The sequence below is a fragment of the Aristolochia californica genome, unplaced genomic scaffold (genome assembly GCF_029961685.1).
Source record: "Aristolochia californica isolate CCGP_79_NKW_82.1479 unplaced genomic scaffold, dmAriCali1.0.hap1 SCAF_2, whole genome shotgun sequence".
Taxonomy (NCBI): domain Eukaryota; kingdom Viridiplantae; phylum Streptophyta; class Magnoliopsida; order Piperales; family Aristolochiaceae; genus Aristolochia; species Aristolochia californica.
The window spans coordinates 16,595,448-16,616,235 of record NW_027181881.1 but is presented as its reverse complement, the minus strand read 5'-3'; the positions used below and the strand labels follow the sequence as shown (position 1 = coordinate 16,616,235).

Here is a 20,788-nt window from a genome sequence, read left to right as displayed (position 1 = left end):
CCCCAGATTTGAATCAACATTCCTTATGCCTAATGTTCCCCACTTTAGATGCTACTAGAACATTTGAATTAAAATTTGGACTAATACATCTCTTGCCCACTTTTCATGGTCTTGCAGATGAAGATCCTCACAAGCATCTAAAGGAGTTTCATGTGGTATGCACGAGTATGAAACCCATGGGGGGTGACTGAAGAGCAAATTAAATTACGAGCCTTTAAATTTTCTTTGAAGGATTCAGGTAAGGATTGGCTCTATTATCTACCCTCTGGGAGTATTACCACATGGAATGTGATGAAGAGATTGTTTTTGGAGAAATATTTCCCAGCTTCAAGGGCGGCCAACATTCGGAAAGAAATTTATGGCGTAAGGCAGCATAACGGAGAGTCCCTACACGAATATTAGGAATGTTTCAAGAAATTATGTGCAAACTATCCACATCATCAAATTAGCTAGCAACTTCTTATCCAGTATTTCTATGAGGGCCTTCTACTCACTGATAGGAGTATGATTGAAGCTACTGGTGGAGGAGCTTTGGTGGATAAAAGTCCCGAGGCCGCGAGAAACTTGATTGCAAATATGGCGGCCAATTCTCAACAATTCGGCACTAGGCTTGACCTTCCATCTAAGAATGTTAATGAGGTAAATATTTCCTCCATTGAACAACAAATTGTAAGTCTAACTTCTCTTGTTCGTCAAATGGCTGTAGGTAATATGCAAACAGAGAAGGCTTGTGGGATTTGTTTAGTAGTAGGGCATCCAACTGATATGTGCCTAACTCTTCAAGAGGAGCCCACTGAGCAAGTGAATGCGGCGGGTGGTTTTCCTGGACAACCGCAAAGGAAGTATGATCCCTATTCGAACACTTATAACATGGGATGGATGGATCATCCCAACCTTAGCTATGGGAATCCACAAGTTAATCAGCTTGCGACTCAAAATCACCCAAGTTACCAGCAATATAGGCAGCCATATCCCCCTAGACAACAACCGGGCCAAAATTCCAATTCTGGTATGTCTTCAGAAGATATTGCTAAATATCTTGCGACTAATAATTTGAAATTTCAACAGAAGACATGGGCCAGTATTCAAAGTAAGGACAATCAGATGGTTCAGATGGCAATCACAATTAGTCGGATAGAGGCACAAATTTCGGGGAAATTACCCTCTCAAACGGTAGTAAATCCAAGAGAAAATGCAAGTGCAATCTTTTTGAGAAGTGGTAAAGAGGTTGAGATCCCGGTAAAGGCAACCCCTGCATCATTGGAGCAAGTAAAGGAGAAAAATATCATTGCAGACATGAATGTTCCCAATGATGATGACGTACCTAAGCGTAAGTTTCCACCTCTTTCTGACTATAAACTCATTCCTCCTTTTCCTTAGGCTTGGGCAGATCCTAAAAAATATGAGCAAAATAAAGATTTATATGAGACTTTTCGTAGATGCGAGGTAAATGTTCCATTTTTAGATGTTGTTAAACAAGTGCCTCGTTATGCTAAATTCCTGAAAGAACTGCGCACAATTAAAAGGAAACAAAAACTTAAAGGATGTGAGAAGGTGAGAGTAGGGGAGAATGTTTCTGCAATTATTCAAAGAATCTAGGTGTGTTTACTATCCCTTGCACGTTAGGTAACATCGGATTTGAGAAGGCCATGATAGATTTAGGATCTTCGACTAATGTCATGCCATATTCTATATATGCTTCTTTGAAACTTGGACCTTTGAATAAAGCTGGTGGTTTGATTCAATTGCATGATAAATCTAATGCCTATCCTAAGGGTGTAGTGGAGGATGTTCTTGTGCAAGTTAATGATTTGATTTTCCCTACTGATTTCTATGTGCTTGATATGGAAAATGGTGACCAAATTGCTCCTATTTTGTTAGGTAGACCATTCTTAAAGGCATCCAAGACTAAGAAAGATGTTCATAGTGGCACACTTACCATGAAATTTGATGGTGAAATTGTTAAGTTTGACATTTATGATGCCACGAAATATCCTGGTGATGATAATCCTATTTATTCTATTGATGTGATTGATTCTTTCGCACAGGAAATTTTTGAACTTGATGAAAAAGATGAATTAGAAGTTGCTATTAGTAAGCATCTTGAGAAAGAGAATGAGGAGTTAGCCTTGAGTTCTGATTTGCAGAAAACTGTTACAACATTGAATGATATTCCACTGTTTTAGCAGTTAGGTAACGTTCTTTATATGGCATTACCAATTTCTAATGAGAGGCCTTTAACCTCTATATTGCAGGCTCCCACTCTAGATTTAAAGCATCTCCACAGTCACCTCAGGTACGTGTTCCTTGGAGATGGAGGAACGTTACCAGTGATCATCTTCAGTAAACTTAGTGCACCACAAGAAGAAAAGCATGTGCAGGATGAACTTCATTTGCAGGAAATGTTCCCTGATGTGAAATTACTCTCCGCAAGTGTGACATTACCTTGGTATGCGAATATTGTTGGTATGCGAATATTGTAAATTATTTGGTTACTAATATGTTACCTCCTGGTTTTTCTAGGGGTCAAAGAGATAAGGTCAAGAGTGATGTGAAATACTATATGTGGGATGACCCATAATTACAGAAGCATTGAGTCGAGCCAATGACAATAAACAAAGGCGCTGCTTGGGAGGCAACCCAAGGGGGGTTCGTTCCTTTTTCTCTTTATTTTCGCATTTATATTTTGGTTATTTGTGCCCTCTCTTTGAATTTCACCTTACATTAGGGACAATGTAAGTTCTAAAGTGTGGGGGAGGGGATTTAGGTTGTGTTCCAATTTTGTTTAAAAAAAAATTCAAAAATAACATTTCTTTGTTTTTGTGGTTTTTAATGATTTCTTGGTTGTGTATGTCATGAGCAAGATTAAATTAGGCTCTTGAAATATTCATAACACGATTGAATAAGTAATCTTCCAACTGAGAATGAATTAGTCTAGTTATTTTCTTTGAGGATGGTAGTGACTAAATTTGGTAGACAAAAGCCGATGAGATTTTGAGCCTTTAGAATGACAGATCCATATCAGTCTCACTATTTTCTTTCATGAGAGATATTCTTCCATAGATTTGTTTCTTTAGAACTTTCCTTGATTCTCTTTGAGGTCACATTGACCCATGCATGCATGAACATGATTAAGGCCCTCTTTGTTATAAACTACATAAGCCAAATAGCCTACCTTGTAATTAACTATTTTCCTTTTGTGGAACCCCTTTGAGCTTTATAGTTTTTTGTGTGAACCCACGTTACAAGCTTTAAACCTGAAAAAAATAAAAACTTTTACCCAAGCCGAAGAGCTAGTGAAGCATTGTTCATCACTATGGTTCGTGTGGGTGCGAAAGAAATAAGTGTGGTGGTGTCTGGATTTGTGGTATGGCAATGAGAGATGAAATGGAACATGTTTTCATCCTAAATTCATGAGTTCCATGGTGAGTAAAAAACAAAAAAACAAAAAAAAATGAAGAGAAAAAGAAAAGAAGAAAGGAAGTGATGGAGGGAATGACTTTTAAAGTTACAAACTGTTAGTGTTCATAATTCCTCCTAAAATTCCAAGAAAGAGGTCTATTTATACGAGATAGATACAAATTGAAGAAGATGTTGAGTGGAGTGATTGGTTTTACATGTCTAATATATTCGAGCTTGAGTTGATTCATTTTTGCTCCACTAGTTTCGATGGCTTTTGAGCTACATTCCCAAATATTTCCCACCTTGATCCTAAACCTCATTACAACCCTTGAAAAGTCCTTATAATTTGTGTTATGCATGTGATCTGAGTGGTGGAGAATGAGAAGATATGCAAGCCTATGGTAGATCATTTTTATTGGAATGAATTTGAGAGAAACACATACCCTTCAACCACATGAGAGTAAAGTGTTTATTTTTGTGAGGGTCTACTTATTTAGTTTACTCCATCTTTGAATGAAAATTCTTACTAAGTAATTGTAAGTTGATTAATAATGTTTTTTCATGATATGTTATGAGTTTTGAAGAGCTTGGTTGCTTTTTGTTGTTGGCGTTACAACCTTGGTGTTTTTGGGAAAGTGAATTTGAGTTTTGCCCGAGGACGAGCAAAAGCTGAGTATGGGGGAATTTGATGAGAATGCAAAATGTCATATTTTTATCTCTTAATTATTAGGCTTTTATAATTATTTTGTGCCTAAATATACTCATTATTTTTATATTTTTATTTAGGATGCGAATGGAAGCGTTAAGTGCAAAACGAAGTTAATGGGGCTATTCTGGACAGTTTCGACATTGATTTGTAATCTGGGAATAACTATCTCATCTGATCTCGGATGGAGATGATTCAAGATGATATAGAATTATAATAAACCGTTCTATAACTTTTATGTTTTTCATTTTGAGCAATACGGGCTATATCTAGGTTAAAACCGGTCTTGAAGTCGCGGCACGTGCATTGTGACCCAAACCGGATGCACGAAAAGAAAAACCCTAAATGGGGAGAAAGGGGAGGATTAAAAGGAAAAAAAGAAGTTTGGCACCCCAGACCTTATTTTCTCTTCTCTAGCTTTCCCTCTCTCTTTTCTATAGTTTTTTTCTTCAGATTTCTTCATGGCCTTGCATGGTTAAACTTTCAGACTTGGTTAAGGGAAACTGAAGCCTCGGTATCCATACAACTGTGAGATCTGATTTATTTTCATCATTCAATTGATGTTTTGAGTATCTGATGTTCTTTGTTCATGATTGTCTCTTTTAATATCTAGGAGGCCTACTAGTTTATTACTCGTTGCAATCTACTGCTAGGTTAGATGTCAAATCCTTAATTGTTTGATTTCTCTAACCTGTGAAGCAATTGAGATTTGATGATTTGCTGCATCAAAAATTATTAAATCTTGAGAAGAAAGTTGGACTAAATTAAATGCAGCCGCTTGTGCTTGTGTTGTTTAGCTTCATCGATCTCTCTAATTCTTAAGGTTGCTGCTAGATCAAACCTTTAGCGCTTGTCTTGGGTTGTTTAGCAGTTAGGGTTAATTGGTTCACTTGTTTTCTAATTAACTACAAAAGGAGAGATAGGAAGATAGTTCCAACGATGAATATTCAAGTGTGAATTGATATATGCTTGCATCGATGATCATTTGTGGAATTCCGATGGTGGATGTTAACTTAGACCAAGGTTTGTTCTCTTGATTGATTTCGATTCTTTTAATTTGAATTGTTTCTAAGTTATTTTTTTAAAAGTGTTTTCATTATACTCAAACCCCCCATCCTTGTTCATGGAGCATAAAAGTAGACTAATCACTCTTTGTGGGATCGATCCTTATTCCCACTACTAAATATATTTTTAGGAGTATAGGTTTTATTTTTGGTTGCCTACGACTGCACACCAGAGCCCAACATCCAGCATGAGTCAAAGTCTATTATTCATCCAAAAGGTGTTTTGTTTAACTACCCTGAGAAAGTGGGTAGACTTTGTGTCCCACAGTTGGACTACTTTTCTGCTTTTGAAATTGAGCGGAGAATATTTCAGACTATGACCATTTGACTAGAGTATGAAACTTTGTCATATGGCTAGGAATGATTTTTATCTCTCGTCATTATTATGCCTACTAGGTCTCTTGACAAGAACAAAGAGATCTCAAGCTTGAGGGGGAGTGTTGGAAGATATGATGAACTGCTATTTTATATGGAAAGATCCTATACACCATTTGCAGTAAGTTGGGCGTTTGTGATGTTCTCTCTCCCCTCAACTTGAGGGGGAGTGTAGGAAGATGGGCTAAAGCCCACATGACCAGGGATGGCCTACACGTCCAAGAGAGGTGTGTTAGAAGATGGGGCAAAGACAACATGAGCAAGGAAGGCCCACATGTCCAAGAGAGGTGGAAGATGGGCTCAAACCCACAAACCAAGGAGGCCCACATGTGCAAGAGAGGTGGCATGATGGTAAATAAAGAGTCATCTCATAAAGATGACACTAATATCCATAACCTCATTCTTCCTTCTATTTTCTCCAAAATATGTCATCTCTTCTTTTCTCCATGATTTAATCCCTGGAGTCTTGGAATCAACACTCTCCATGCATTGACGTGAATTGACTTTCCTTGTCTCCTAAAATTTGAGTTTTTTTAGCCAAATTTGTCTTCTAATCAGAGAGTTTTGGTCAGATTTAATTACTCCATAATGTTCTCATTCAAGGCATGTAGTATCTTACTTCAATGTTGCTTTCAAGTTTTGCATTTTTATTACTTGGTTGTGTATTTTCCTCGTAGTTAACTCCAAAAAATTGTGGTCACTCCAAATAAGGTTATACTTTTTCAATTTTTATTAAGTTCTACCATTGTAGTCTCCCCTAGTTTTCAAAAAACAAAAGCCATTTTGGAAGTGTGAGTGTTGCATAGTCGCCTCCTTCCTGTTAAAGTTGTTTTCCTCTAGCATTACTTCAATTTATTATCTTGTGTGTTTATCACTTCAGAGTAATGCCTAGACCCACTACCCAAAAAATATAGGAGTGTACCCAACATCTAGCTTGAGTCAAATCTTTTGTTCTTCACCCTAGAGGTGATTTGTGTTTGAGCTACCCTTAAAAAGTGAGTAGTCTTTTTGTTGTGCCCTAAAGTTGGTCTTTTTTTTCGCCTTTAAAATTGAACGGAGTGTGTTTGAGACTATAACAATTTTGATTGGTGTAAGGAGCTTTGTCGTATGGCTATGAGTAATTTTCTTCTTCCACATCGTGTTTTGTTCTAGTTGAGTCTTTATGTCCTTTTTATCCCTAGCATGAGGGAGAAAATAGAAGAAGTACTCAAAAGAGGTATTTTGTTCCACATGTTGTGCTAATTCTTATGAGACCAAAATATGTAAGACAGGGGGAGAACAAATGATGAAGATTTAACAACTATGAAAAAAAATAGCAAATGAATATTGAAGACCATGAATGAAGACCAGGAATTTATTTCATTGCAAGCTAAAGTTATAAACTCCAGCTTGAGGGGGAGTGTTGAAGAGCAGTTATGGAAAAGTCTTACATGACTCTCACAATCAGAAGTCTCACACAACTAGAATTAATATGGTGGTGTCTTACAAGAGTTTCACAAGAGGAGGTCTCACAGAAGAGTCTCAGTTAAAGGTGTTTTAGTTATGTTAGTCTTCTATTTATGTTCAATTATTCTAGAACTTATATTTAAGTGTTTAACTTTGGGAGTAATTGGGGTAACGGTAGTTTAATTTTAATTGGATTCTACTTATTTCCTCTATATAAATAGAGGCTCATGTACTCGATTAACGACAATTCAATGAAGTTTTCTCTTTTCCAGAAATTTAGCTCAAAAATAAATACAAAATATATGATTCTTATGGTTGTCTATTTGATGACATTATTATCACATGAAGTGACACTGGGGGGATTCAACATGTGAATAAAGATTTGAATGAGGAATTTCAAGTAAATGACCTAGGGCTACTCAAATATTTCCTAGGTATAAAATTTCTTCAATCTAGTTATGGCATATTTTTGTCTCAAATGAAATATGTTCTTGATCAATTACAAGAAACTAGAATAATGCTTGGGGTGTAAACTTGCTCATACACCAATGGAACCCAATGTTAAGCTTTGTTTTGAATCAAGTGATAATGTTGATGTTAGTAGATTCCCATGGTGGGTGGGGAAATTGATCTATCTCACGGTTCTAAGACCAAATTTCTCTTATTCTATAAGTGTCATTAGTCAATTTATGCATCAGCTTTGACATGCTCATCTTGGAGAGGATTCTCAAGTATTTAAAGAAAAATCCTAGGGAAGGATTGTTACATAAGTGTCATGAGCATACAGATATTGAAGGTTTTGAAATACAGATTGGGCTGGTTCTCTTGATGATAAAAAATTAACTTCAAGTTATTGTACAACCATAGGAGGAAATCCGATCCCATGGAGAAGCAAGAAACAAAGAGTTGTCTTAAGATCAAGTGCTAAGGTAGAATATAGGGCCTTGGCACATACAATAAGTTGATTTATTATGGCTTAAGACCAAGCCCATGTAACTATATTGTGACAATCAGGTGACAATTCACATTGTGGCCAACCCAGTCTTCCATGAAAGAATAAAGCACATTGAGATAGACTGCCATTTTTTTTCAAGAAAAATTAGAAGCTGGTGTCATGTTATGTAGTACATTCCTTCAAAAAATCAACTGGTAGATAATTTTACAAAGGCTATTGCAGCAGGACTCCTCTTGACCACTTGCTCCAAGCTGGGGATATTTGATGTGTTTGCACCAACTTGAGGGGGAGTGTTGAGAAGCATAAGTGACATATCTTTTAATTAAGAAGATGAGAGGCCATACTTGTAATTTTTTGGGACTTTAAATCCCTCTTTTCTTTAAATTGTAGTTGGGTTTCTAAACGTTATCTATAAATAAGAATTAAGAGGGAGAGGCTCAAACCCAATGAGCTCTTCTCATTTATGAAACCCTAAGGACTTCAGCTCTCTATAAGTCTAGTCTTCTCCTTTCTTCTCCTTTCTTCTTCTCTTCTCCTCCTTCCTTCTTACTCTAACCTATTTTATATGATAAACCCTAGAATCTACAAAGGGCTTGACCTAATTGAGGGAGCCACTTCTCCTTGTGGTTTCTCTTCTCTCCTCTCTCTCACTTTGTTTGTCTCACCTTCTTCTTTCACTCTAAACTTTTCTTCTTCTTCTCTCTCTCTAAACTTTTCTTCTTCTCTTTCCATACCAACCAGTCTTATTAATGGAGAAAAACCCTACACTCTAACATGAAATTAAAATCAGGGATTTTAGGGTTTCGAAAATATTGCTCAAAAATAATCCTTCGAAGCTTGAAAGAAAATGACATTCATGTTGCTGGATAGCCTGATTACCGTGGATAGATAGGTAACCGACAAGACTCAATTTTTTTCTCCTTATTGTCTCTTTCCATTCCAAGTTCACATTGAGTTTACATGTCATGTTCCTTGGTTGTGTCTTATTACCTCCCATGCAGATTCAACTAGGGTTAGAGACTCTATCCCTAGTTATTCGTTTTAATCTCTGCCATGCTCTAAATGTGGCTATTACGAGTCTTTTAGTGGGTTTTAGGAGCCCGAACTCCTTTTATTTTTTTCCTTAACCTCACAAACTCATTGATACTTGAAACTCTAATTTAAGGTTTAGGCCGTTATCACCTATGTTTCTCTTGCTTAGGCACATGTGATTCTTACTTTGTAGCACTTTTTTCGACTAGCTGGATAAACAAAAGTTCTATCTTTGCATGGAAACATTGCCATGATTCATACTTAAGCATGTCAAGCTCTAGTTTGTTCAAGTCTGATACGTTTTGTTATTGTTGAGTGATCACCTTGTTATTTAGACATTAGTTTGTTTTTCTATCACAAATTCTCAATAGGATTGTTTTTTTTGTACTTTCCAGCCAAATATGCCGACAAAACAAATAAATTCTTGAGTTCGTTTAATGCGCTTTCCAAATATGATTTCTTTTAATGATCACTAGTTTACCTCTTAAAGGCCTGTCCAACTATATTTCATGGTCCCAGTCAGAAAAATGATTTTTGGTTCCTTAGGATCTTATTGGTCACTTGATTAAACCTCCTCCATTTCCTAATGAAGAAAAAGGAGGACACAATTGTTATTATTTTGCTAACTAATAGCCTAGATGAATCAGTTGCCATTAACATTGTGCATCTAGACATAGCCAAACTATTTGGGAAACTTGTGCGAAGTTATATTCTACTCATGACGGTCTCTAGAAGATTATGATATTTTTAGGGGATGTGCAAGTAAGATGGAAATGTAAATGAGCATTTTTTCTTGATTATAGGGCTCTACAAGAGTGAAAACTTTCTTACTCTTACTCAACTAACATTGCAGTTCAAGAAAACTAAAGAGAAAAACTAGTTCTACCATATCCCGTAAAAATTTAAGCCTTATCATGATGCTGCAAACTCATAAGTTCTTTGCTCCACTTCTAAGCCTTCTTTTCATGACATATGTGTTGCCATACATAGACTTCTAACAAAAAACACCAGATTCTTAGCCCTTGCCAACAGAGACTTTTGCCATATTCAGTTAAGACGAAGGTAATGGCAGCAATGGAAGAGGCCGAAGTCGAGGTGGTTGAGGCCGAAGTATAGGTGACTCAACTAATTTTTGTGGATGCTACATGGAAAATAGGAGTTATCCTTTGCCAATCATGCCACTGTCATAGCTGAGTCTAAAATAGAGGAAGCATCAGACTTCTCCAAAGGAAAGAATTTTGTTGCACAAGTGACACTCAAGAGTATATTGATTTTATCCCTTGGTACATCGACTACTATAGTTACCACTATAGGTATGCATTTTTTCTTTCATGTTCCTATTCTTCTCCTTGGCTCACTTGTTGAAATATATAGACAAGCTTAGGAGTCATTATTATAAATATCTTATATTTTTTGTCTCTTCTTCACTCTTTCTAGGGTGAAGGGTATACCTATAATTTATGTACTCTTGATATCTATAAATAAAGGCCAAGGGGTAGGGTTTTAATATAATCCATAACCCTAATTCTCTCCCTTTCTTCTCTCCTCTACATGACCATTTCTCACCCTTTCTCTTCCAGCCGTCCTCACTCTCTCCTCCTTTCTCTTCACCTCTTCTCCTCTTCTCTTCTTCCTTCTTCTCTCCAACACTCTAAGTTGAAGATCTTGATAGTATGGAATCATGAAATCAATATGGTATCAAAGCTGTGATTTCAAGACTCCAATTATTTTATTTTTTTACTCAGATCATGATTCATGAAGGAACTATTTGGCATGGAGGAGTTTCATGACAAAGATAAGTTTTTTTCCTTGTTCTTGAATCTGAAGTAGTACCCCATGCTTCCCTTTGATATTATACCTGATTATTGTTGCTAATTTTCATCTTTTGATGATGCCTTAGTGCTTCTAACCTGCATCTTTTAATGATATTTTTTTGTTGTTAATCTGCTTCTCGTTCATAATCCTGAATTCGTTTTCTAGCCTGGCCTAGTGTTTCCTCATAATCTCCTTCATAATCCTGGTGTTTGCTCGGTATACTTGTCGGTATCCTACGTTACTCTGTTCGTTCATAATCCTGAATTCATTTGCTGCTATAATCATGGTGTTTGCTCATAATCCCTCTCATAATCCTGATGTTTGCTCCGTACATATGTTGCTAATCAGCTGAGTTAAATGATTGAAGAACAATAGTCTCAAGATCCTATGTTGATAATAATCCCCAACACACAACTACTACTCAGTAGCCTCTCTTATTTGAGAACTAGCACTGGATAGATTTTCGTGAACCAGCACTGTTGTCTTTTAAAACGTTCAGTTACTGGTGTCATCTCTTAGATGTATGCTTCAGAGGAAGGAGAAGTTGATTCTCTGCCTTGCTTTCGGTTTGAAAAGTTGATGCAAGGGGTGTAAGACTAACATGAATTTCTAACTTCATGAAATTTATAGTATGAAATGTAAACGGAAGCCAAAAACCATACCTTCCTTTATACGATCAGATTTCGTGTAGAAATCACAAGCGTTCTGTTCTCTGCTTATGTTTGGCACATCCAGTCTCTGATCACTCTCAGTGATGGTGTAAAACTGAAGGGGTGAGTGAGTTGACGAGATTGGGGACCAAAACTGTAGATCTTATTAGCCAACCTCCCATCAAGGTTATTCATGGCTTCATGTTACCAAGGGAGTTGCAACTGGAGGGAGTTGCAACTGCCAAAACTTGAGACCAATCGTGTCTCGATGAGAAACTGTTTCTCATGAGAAATGGTTAACATTCTCCCACTTGGTCCAAACTTCTAATATATTCTTAAACCCATCGATAATCTGAATTTAAGTAATAAATACATGAATCATGGTGATAGGTAGGGGTGGCTTCGAACCGAGCTGGTTCGTGAGTGACTCGAGTTCAGCTTAGTTTGGTTCGTTATCAATCAAGCTCGAGCTCTGAAATTGGCTTGTTTACCTTAACGATCCGAGCTCGACCGAAGCCAGGTTCATTTCGTCGGCTCACGAGCCGGCTCAAAGTGAGTCAGGATCGGTATCGGGTCAGGAGATGGGGAGCAGGAGCGTTAGCGAGAGCGGGGGAGGGGGGGTGCTATGGAATATTTTCCTCCCCTCGTCACCACCGAGCCCATCCCGTCGGCTGTTGTCACCGCCTCTACCACCGTCGACAGCTGCTCACTGGCCGCCTTTCTGGCCGTCTGTTCGATTTCTTCCACTCCTTGTCGTCGCCTCTATTTCCGTCTTCACTACTTCCATCGCCGTCATCCCCGACGACAGGTCCTCCGCGGCATCATAACCCCCTTCCCTCCGCGTCGTCTCAGCTCTTAGTGGAAAACCTGAACCAGTAAGTTCAGGGGAGAAATTAGGGGAGAAATAATCTCCCCCTCCCCCGCGCGAAGATGATCTCGCACATGCGATTTTGCATGTGCAAGATCGTAAAGTAAAAAAAAATTTAGAATTTAGGATCTCATGAAAGAAACTTTAGATCAACAAGAAAGAAGAAGAAGAAGAAGAGAAAAGGAAAAGAGAAGAAGCGGAATGTGGAAGAAGAGAGTTTGGATTAAGTGAGAAGAAGGTTGCATCAAAAATAAAAATGAGGGCTGGACGAATTTGTGGAAAGAGAGGAGAGTGCTTCAATGCCCTACCTCTTAGCCAATGCCTTTATTTATAGTTTTACAATACCCTTAGGGCTACAACTTGATAAAACAAAAGACATAAAAGGAACACATATTTACACTTCTATGCCATCTTTATGGAAAGTACCATATTTTACACATATGCCACTCCTTTGACATGTGGGCTTCTTGTCTTGAGCTCGTGGAGTTGAGCACATCTTCCAACACTCCCCCTCAAGCTGGAGGAGAAAAGACATCATAAATACCCAGCTTGCCACATATAAACGATAGGATTTTAGATGTAATGGGTTTAGTGAGAATATTAGCTACTTGCTCTTGAGATGACACATGTTTGAGAGAGATTATTCCTGCTTGAAACTTCTCCAATATAAAATGACAATCCACCTCAATATGTTTAGTTCTTTCATGAAAACCTGGATTTGAAGTGATATGAATGGCTGATTGATTATCACAATGCAGATTCATGGACCCCTTTATATAAAAACCTAGTTCGGTAAGAAGGGTCTTAATCCATAAAAGTTCACTAACGGTATGGGCCATAGCTCTGTATTCTGCTTCGTCGCTAGATCTTGCAACCACATTTTGCTTCTTACTTTTCCATGTAACCAAGTTTCCCCCAACCAGAGTACAATATCCTGATGTAGATTTTCTATCATCAGGAGATTCAGCCCAATCTGCATCTGAGAAGCCTTTTATGTTGAAGTGCCCATGTTTTTTATACAACAATCCTCTTCCTGGAGCTCCTTTTAGATAACGTAATATTCTCTCTAAAGCCTGCCAGTGGGTAATTTGTGGTTTGTGCATGAATACTCACCACACTAACAACTTATGATATGTCTGGCCTAGTTACCGTGAGATAAATCAGTTTTCCCACAAATCTTTGATATTTGCCAATATCAATATCTTCTTCATTTGTGGCACATAATTTTACATTTGTATCCATAGGTGTGTCAACTGGTCTACAACCCTTCATTCCTATTTCTTCAAGGAGATCCAAGACATATTTTCTTTGAGAAAATATTATCCCATGTTTAGATTGAAGAACTTCTATACCCAAAAAATATTTAAGCATACCAAGGTCTTTAGTCTTGAATTCTTGACATATCATCTGTTTCACCTCTTGTATGCTCAAAGCATCATCACCGGTTAAGATAATATCATCCACGTATACGGCCAATAATATTTTCCCTTTGATCGTATCTTTATAATATACGGAATGATCAACTGGGCACCGATGAAAACCAAACCATAGGAGTGTTTGACTAAATTTATCAAACCAAGCCCGAGGGGACTGCTTAAGCCCATATAAAGACTTTTTTAACCGGCATACTGACTCCCCCTCAACCACATAACCAGGTGTTTGAACCATATAAATTTCCTCACTGATATCACCATTTAAAAAAGCATTTTTAATATCCAACTGATAGACGGGCCATGAGGAGTTAGCAGCAATAGATAAGATGATGCGTACCGAATTCAATTTTGCAACAAGAGAGAAGGTCTCCTCATAATCTATCCCATAGCACTGCATATAGCCCTTAGCAACTAGTCGAGCTTTAAGATGAGCAACCGATCCATCCGGATTATGTTTCACCGAAAAAACCCATCGACAACCAACCGGTCTTTTACCTTTCGGGAGTGATCTTAAATACCAGGTTTGGTTTTCATATAAGGCGTGTATTTCTTCATCCATAGCTGCCTTCCATCCTAGATGTCTCAGGGCCTCCTGATACGACTACGAAACGGAAGTAGAAGAAAGGGACACAAGAAACTGAAAACACTCGGGAGACAAGCGATGGTGAGACATAAAATTTGAGATAGGATGCGAAGTAGTACAAGAGCGACGTTCTTTTCTTAAAGCAATAGGTCGAGTATCAAATTCAGGCCCATACGTAGGAGGAGAAGGACTTACCTCAGGTGGATCCGACAACTCCACAGGTGAAGGTACGGCCGGTGCATCAGGGGATGGATCCACTTCAAGATTGAACGGCACAAGCAGACAAGGAGTAGTAGAAGGACAAGTCCATCCTGGAGGAGCATCATGGGAGGAGTAGAAGGGAGTGTCCTCAAAGAAAGTCACATCCCTAGAGATAAACATCCTCCGATGGTAGGATTGTAACAGACATAACCTTTCTGGGTGTGAGAGTATCCCAAAAAAATGCACTTCATAGACCGAGGATCAAGTTTATTTTTATGTGGAGATGTAACATGAACAAAACACGTACATCCAAACACTTTCAAAGGGAGAGAAAAAGGATCTTCACCATTAAATAACATAAAGTAAGGAGTTTTATGATGAAGGGCTGATGAAGGTAACTGTTATGGTCCCTAGCCATGGATCTAGTAACTCGGCGAGATACGGATGAATCCAGCACGTTACAAGGTTTTTGAACACTATAAGGAACCAAGAATCTCGTCTCCAACCATTGTTCACGCAGGTAAGTTGAAACAGAATCCCTTTTGTCTAACGTATGGATTTAACCACTAATCACACAGGTAAATTAAAACAGAATTCTAACCTGCTGTACTTAAGAAAATAGAATCTCAAGTTACCTCTTTGATTGAATTTGGAACTCCTCCTCAGCTCAGATTCGGAACTCCTCTTCAGCCCAAAATTCGGAACTCCTCTGCCTAGAATTCGGAACTCCTCCTCAGCACCAATTTCGGAACTCCTCTGCCCAGAATTCGGAACTCCTCCTCAGCTCAGATTCGGAACTCCTCTTCAGCCCAAAATTCGAAACTCCTCTACCGAGAATTCGGAACTCCCAACCAGCAACAAGAACCCGTCCTCCTTCCTGGGTAGACTCACGTCAAGACCTCTCCTTTTCTGGATTTTTTGTGGAAGAGATGACCTTCTCTTGCAGCTGGAAAGAGAAAGGTAATTCCTCTTCCTTTTCCTTCCAAGATCTCCTCAAAGACTCCCCAATGGATGCAGCAAACCCCCAAGAGAGTTCACACCAAGAACCCTAGAATAGAGAGCCTAGAAGGAACCTAAATTACCCTAGTTTATGCTAATTCCGAACTTGCTTTATTTCTCCATCCTTACCCTTAAATAGGGTAATTAACATCAACATAGGTTAGGGTTATAAAACCCAATTCTACCCCTACCTTTAAGTCTTATTACAAATCAATACAATTCAAAATTAAAAGCAACATAAATAATAAAAGTAAAGTAGATGACTCAGTGTTATTGAGTCAATAACAGTAACCTATTAATGAGAAAGCATGTTGTAAGTATAGCATGAGGCCAATAGAAATAGGGTACCTTCATGGAGTAGAGGAGGCCCCGAGCAACTTCAAGAAGATGACGATTCTTCCTTTCAGCAACACCATTTTTTTGAGGAGTATAGGCACATGATGTTTGATGAATAAGCCCATTACTCTCACAAATTGATTTAAAGTCATGAGACATGTATTCCTTAGCATTATCAGATCTAAGGGTTTGAATTTTCTTCCCAAATTGTATCAAAACCATAGCATGAAAATTTTTAAACAAAAGAAGAATTTCGGAATGCTCTTTAAATAGATATAACCAAGTCACTCGAGTAAAATCATCAACAAAAATGATAAAATATTTAACTTGGGAAATATATGAGACATATAAAGGGCCCCATACATCAGAATGTATTAGATCCAATGGAGCAGTACTTGTAATTGTATGACGAGGAGAATATGTACTCCTGACATGTTACTTAATTGACAAACCTCACAACTGATATTAGAATGTCCTTTTAAAGATGGAACCAAAGAACGAAGTGAAGGGGTAGACGGATGACCAAGTCGGTTGTGCCAAAGTTGGGCCTCAGATGTAGTGGACAAAAATGCAGCTAATGGTGGAAGAGTGAAGTAGTACAAATCCCCCTTTTCATGGCCGCCACCAATCACCCGCTTCGTAGTGAGATCCTGAAAGACACAAGAAGACGGTGAGAAGGTGATAGAGCAATTTAATTTTTTGGTCAATTGGCTAACCGAGAGCAAATTTAAAGGAAATTGAGGAACAAACAAAACATCTTGAAGGGGAATAGATGAAGTAAGAGAGGAAGAACCTTTGCCCAAGGACCTTGGTTTGGGTACCATCAACAATAGTAACGAATTTATGAGGATAACAAGGAGATAAGGACTGCAACAAGTGTTTGTTAGCTGATAGATGTTTGGAGGCCCTGGAGTCGATGATCCAAGAGGAAGAGGAAGAAGAGGAGGAAAGCATACCTGTGGCAATAGTAGTGGCAGCAGTAGATGATGAGGGAATAGATGATTCCATGAAGGACTTCATTTTCTGAAATGCAGCATAGTCCTTAGCCGTAAGAGTCACATTTTTGGATGATGATTCAACCTTATCTTCATTTTTCTCAGCGTTAACTAAGATTGGGTTAGCTATGGCCCAATCAGGCTTGCCATGAAGTTTCCAGCATGATGCCACAAGGTGGTTCTGACGGCCACAATAAGCGCAAAGTTGAGTCTCAGTACGGAGAGAATTTTGACCCATTCTACCACCTCTATTTTCAGCCCCTCTCATAGTTCGACCCCCTCTCATATTTGTGCCCCATCCTTGGGATGAGGAAGATGTTCCCCGATTGCCAGAGAACATCACCGATGAAGCATCAATAGGAGAAGGAGGGGATGGATCCCGTATCCTAAGTAATGTAGCACTAATATCATCGAAGGATGGAAGAGCAGAAGAACTTAGAAGTTGAGTTTTGGCCACCTCAAGGTATGGTTTAATATTAGATAAGCAAATGGCTGATGCCAAAGCTTCTCTTTGTCATTCTTGAATGGCAATATCAGTCGAATATGGCTGAGCTAGTTTCCATTCTTGAAGAAGACCATGAAACCGTGCCAAAAATTCGTGAATATTATCTTCATGTCTTGTATGCAGCATGTTTTGTAAGACATCATGTATTTTTTGTAATGAAGCAGTGCTTGAGTAAAGCTTGGCACAAGTGTCCCATATGTTCTTGGCAGTTTCCAAGTGGACCACATTGTTGGCCACCTGCTCTTCCATGCTATTAATGAGCCAACTTATCACCATGTTATCATCCTTAACGCACTTGTGGTAGGACGCATCTTCTTCATCAATCGGAGGAGGAAAGTTAACAACGTGGCTCAAGAGGTCACGAGTAATAAGAACCCTCCGAACCGATTGTGACTAGCTCATGTAATTGGAGAGACCTCTAAGTGGAATTGTAGTAATACGGAGTATATCACTCTTAGTACTATTGTATCCAATCTCCATGATGAGGCAAGTAAAATATGGAGGTCAAGGGAAAAGGTCTTCTTCAAAGAACAATTACTCTATGTAATTTGAAGAACCCGTAGACCAAATCAATCACCAAAAAAAGAGAACAAGAACCAATTTCTTTCACAAGGGCAAGCACCAAATTATCAACAAATTTGTGCCTTTAGAAAGTGATAATAACATCCAGCGATCACTCAACTTCTCTTGAATTCATAAGAACAAAGAGAAGAAAGTAGATGCAACCGATTAGGCCTTAATCCAAACTTCAACACAAATGAGCAATAGACAAAAATTAGAAAAGATTTAACGACAAACCAAGACACTTGGAAGAGATTTATCTTTAGCTCATGGGAGACTTTAACGTAAGAAAAAATTCAATTGTTGAAGTTAAAAAAAAAAACGGAACTACAAAGGGTAAATGGCTATTGGCATTTCATCAAACATATAATGAGCATCCAACAACATAACACAAACCCATGAGCAACCTAAAGTAGGAGAAGATACAACAACATATGCTGGAATTCTACCTCAAATGAGATGGATCCAAATTACATAAAGGTAATTGAATTTCACCCATCAATCTTAATAAGATGCAAACAGCAAATGATCTTGATCACTCCTGTAATTGATTTACAAGGAGTCAAGATTATAACATCAATTTAGTCATAGAAATAAATCTTTACAACATATAACGATTTATCTTGACTTGATGTGACTCAAAATTCAAGAAGTAAAGAAAAACAGTAAAAAGGAGTATGTAAATAAGAAAAGGCAATAAGAAAAAACGTAAATAAGAAGATGATGAACTTATCTCTTTATGAGTGAACTCCTTTTACAACTTCTTGAACAAATTTCATAATAACTCCATGAAGAGATCCTAAACTCCTTGTTCTGATACCATGTAGAATTTAGGATCTCATGAAAGAAACTTTAGATCAACAAGAAAGAAGAAGAAGAAGAAGACAAAAGGAGAAGAGAAGAAGCAGAACATGGAAGAAGAGAGTTTGGATTAAGTGAGAAGAGGGTTGCATCAAAAACAAAAATGAGGGTTGGACGAATTTGTGGAAAGAGAGGAGAGTGCTTCAATGCCCTGCCTCTTAGCCAATGCCTTTATTTATAGTTTTACAATACCCTTAGGGCTACAACTTGATAAAACAAAAGACATAAAAGGAACACATATTTACACTTCTATGCCATCTTTATGGAAAGTACCATATTTTACACATATGCCACTCCTTTGATGTGTGGGCTTCTTGTCTTGAGCTCGTGGGCTTGAGCCCATCTTCCAACAAAAAAATTCCTTAAACACTCCTAAAAATTAAAAATACATTTTATAGAAATAAGTTTCTATGAACTATTAGTGTCTCATATTTTTTTTAAAAATTTTTAATTAAAAATTATTTTTAAAAATCATATAATTTCCTAAGTAAGATTTTCCTACCAAGATGGGGTAGACAACTGCATAGAAAATTTTTGAATAAGTATTTAACTGTTGATACTGTAATACTTTTAGCATGAAGCAATTTTCATTGTAATTATGTTTTACATTTTATTTTATTAAAAATTTATCGATAAGTATAATAATATATTAGACTGATTATTATTTTTTATTTATTTCCCTAGATGAGGCAATAAAAGGTCCATTTAACTTTCCTAAGAAAAATTTAAAATATTTCTTCTAATTTTCTAATAAGTCATAATAGTAATAGGATATTATTTAAACGTTTTTTTGAGAATATGTATCATAGGAAAAATATTTCTAGTTTTTCCCAGAATATAAATTTTCATCTAGGGGCACTAAGGAGGCCATAGTAAATTTATGGCCAGATTACAAGCTAGACAACAATTGGAGTAAAAAAGATTAATATTGGTGCATTTTAGTCCATTATTGAAATTCAATCTTGAACCTCACCTATCATTATTTTTTTTAAATGTATGCAGAATTTTATATTTAATTTATTTGAAGCTACCCCTACGTGCGAGATCATAAACAAGGAAAAAAAACTCTTTGTCCCTTCCTCATGGCTCTTGAAGAAATTGAAAAGATATTTTAGTAGAAATACGTTCCAGAGACTATTAGTGGGTTTTTTCAATAAATGTTGAAAAGACATTTTTAGTAGAAATACAGGGACAATTAATGCCTCATGTGTTTTGAAAATATTTTTCTAATTATAAATTCTTGTTAAAAATCATATAATTTTCTAAGTAAGATTTTCTTGCCAAGATGGGCTAGAAAACCGTATAGAAAAATTTTGAATAAGTATTTGACAGTTGATGATATAATATTTTTAGCATGAGGCAATTGTCATAGCAATTTTTTATTTGATATTTTATTTGATTAAAAATTTATCGATAAGTATAATAATATATTAGATTAATTATAATTTTTATTTATTTCCTTAGAAAAGGTAATAAGAGGTCCGTTTAACTTTCCTAAGAAAAGTTTAAAAAATTTCTTTTAATTTTCTAGTAAGTCTCTAATAGTAATAGGATTTTATTTAAAGGATTTATAGTTTTTATTTGGGTGATTGTAAATTGATAGTGATATTTCATTTAATTTTGTTGTGTTTGATTATTGTATGGAGTTTATTCATAATGTAATGTAGTGTATGGAGTGTTTAGATTATTTTATGGAGTGTATGGAGTGTATAAACAATTTCACGGAGTGTTTATGGAATGTATAGATAATTTTATGGAGTGTTTATGCAGGTATTATGTATATAGCTTATGCCTAATTTTAAGTAGAGGTCATGCCGAATTTTATAAAAGTATTATATACATAGATTATGCTTAATTTTAAGTAGAGGTCATGCCCAATCTTATACATGTATTATATATATAGGTTATGCCCAATTTTATGTAGAGGTCATACCTACTTTTATGTAAAATATATGCATAATTTTATATACAATTTATTATATATATATATATATATATTAT

At 36.9% G+C, this 20,788-nt stretch overlaps 1 protein-coding gene across 1 annotated transcript; it reads left to right on the top strand.

Annotated features, from left to right (window-relative positions):
- Positions 1-504: 504 nt before the first annotated feature.
- Positions 505-2,483, top strand: LOC137954934 (uncharacterized). Its single transcript, XM_068801825.1, has 4 exons — positions 505-1,330; positions 1,627-1,802; positions 1,899-2,153; positions 2,256-2,483. Exons 1-4 carry the CDS (start codon positions 505-507, stop codon positions 2,481-2,483), a joined length of 1,485 nt encoding a protein of 494 aa, XP_068657926.1.
- The last annotated feature ends 18,305 nt before the right edge of the window (positions 2,484-20,788 follow it).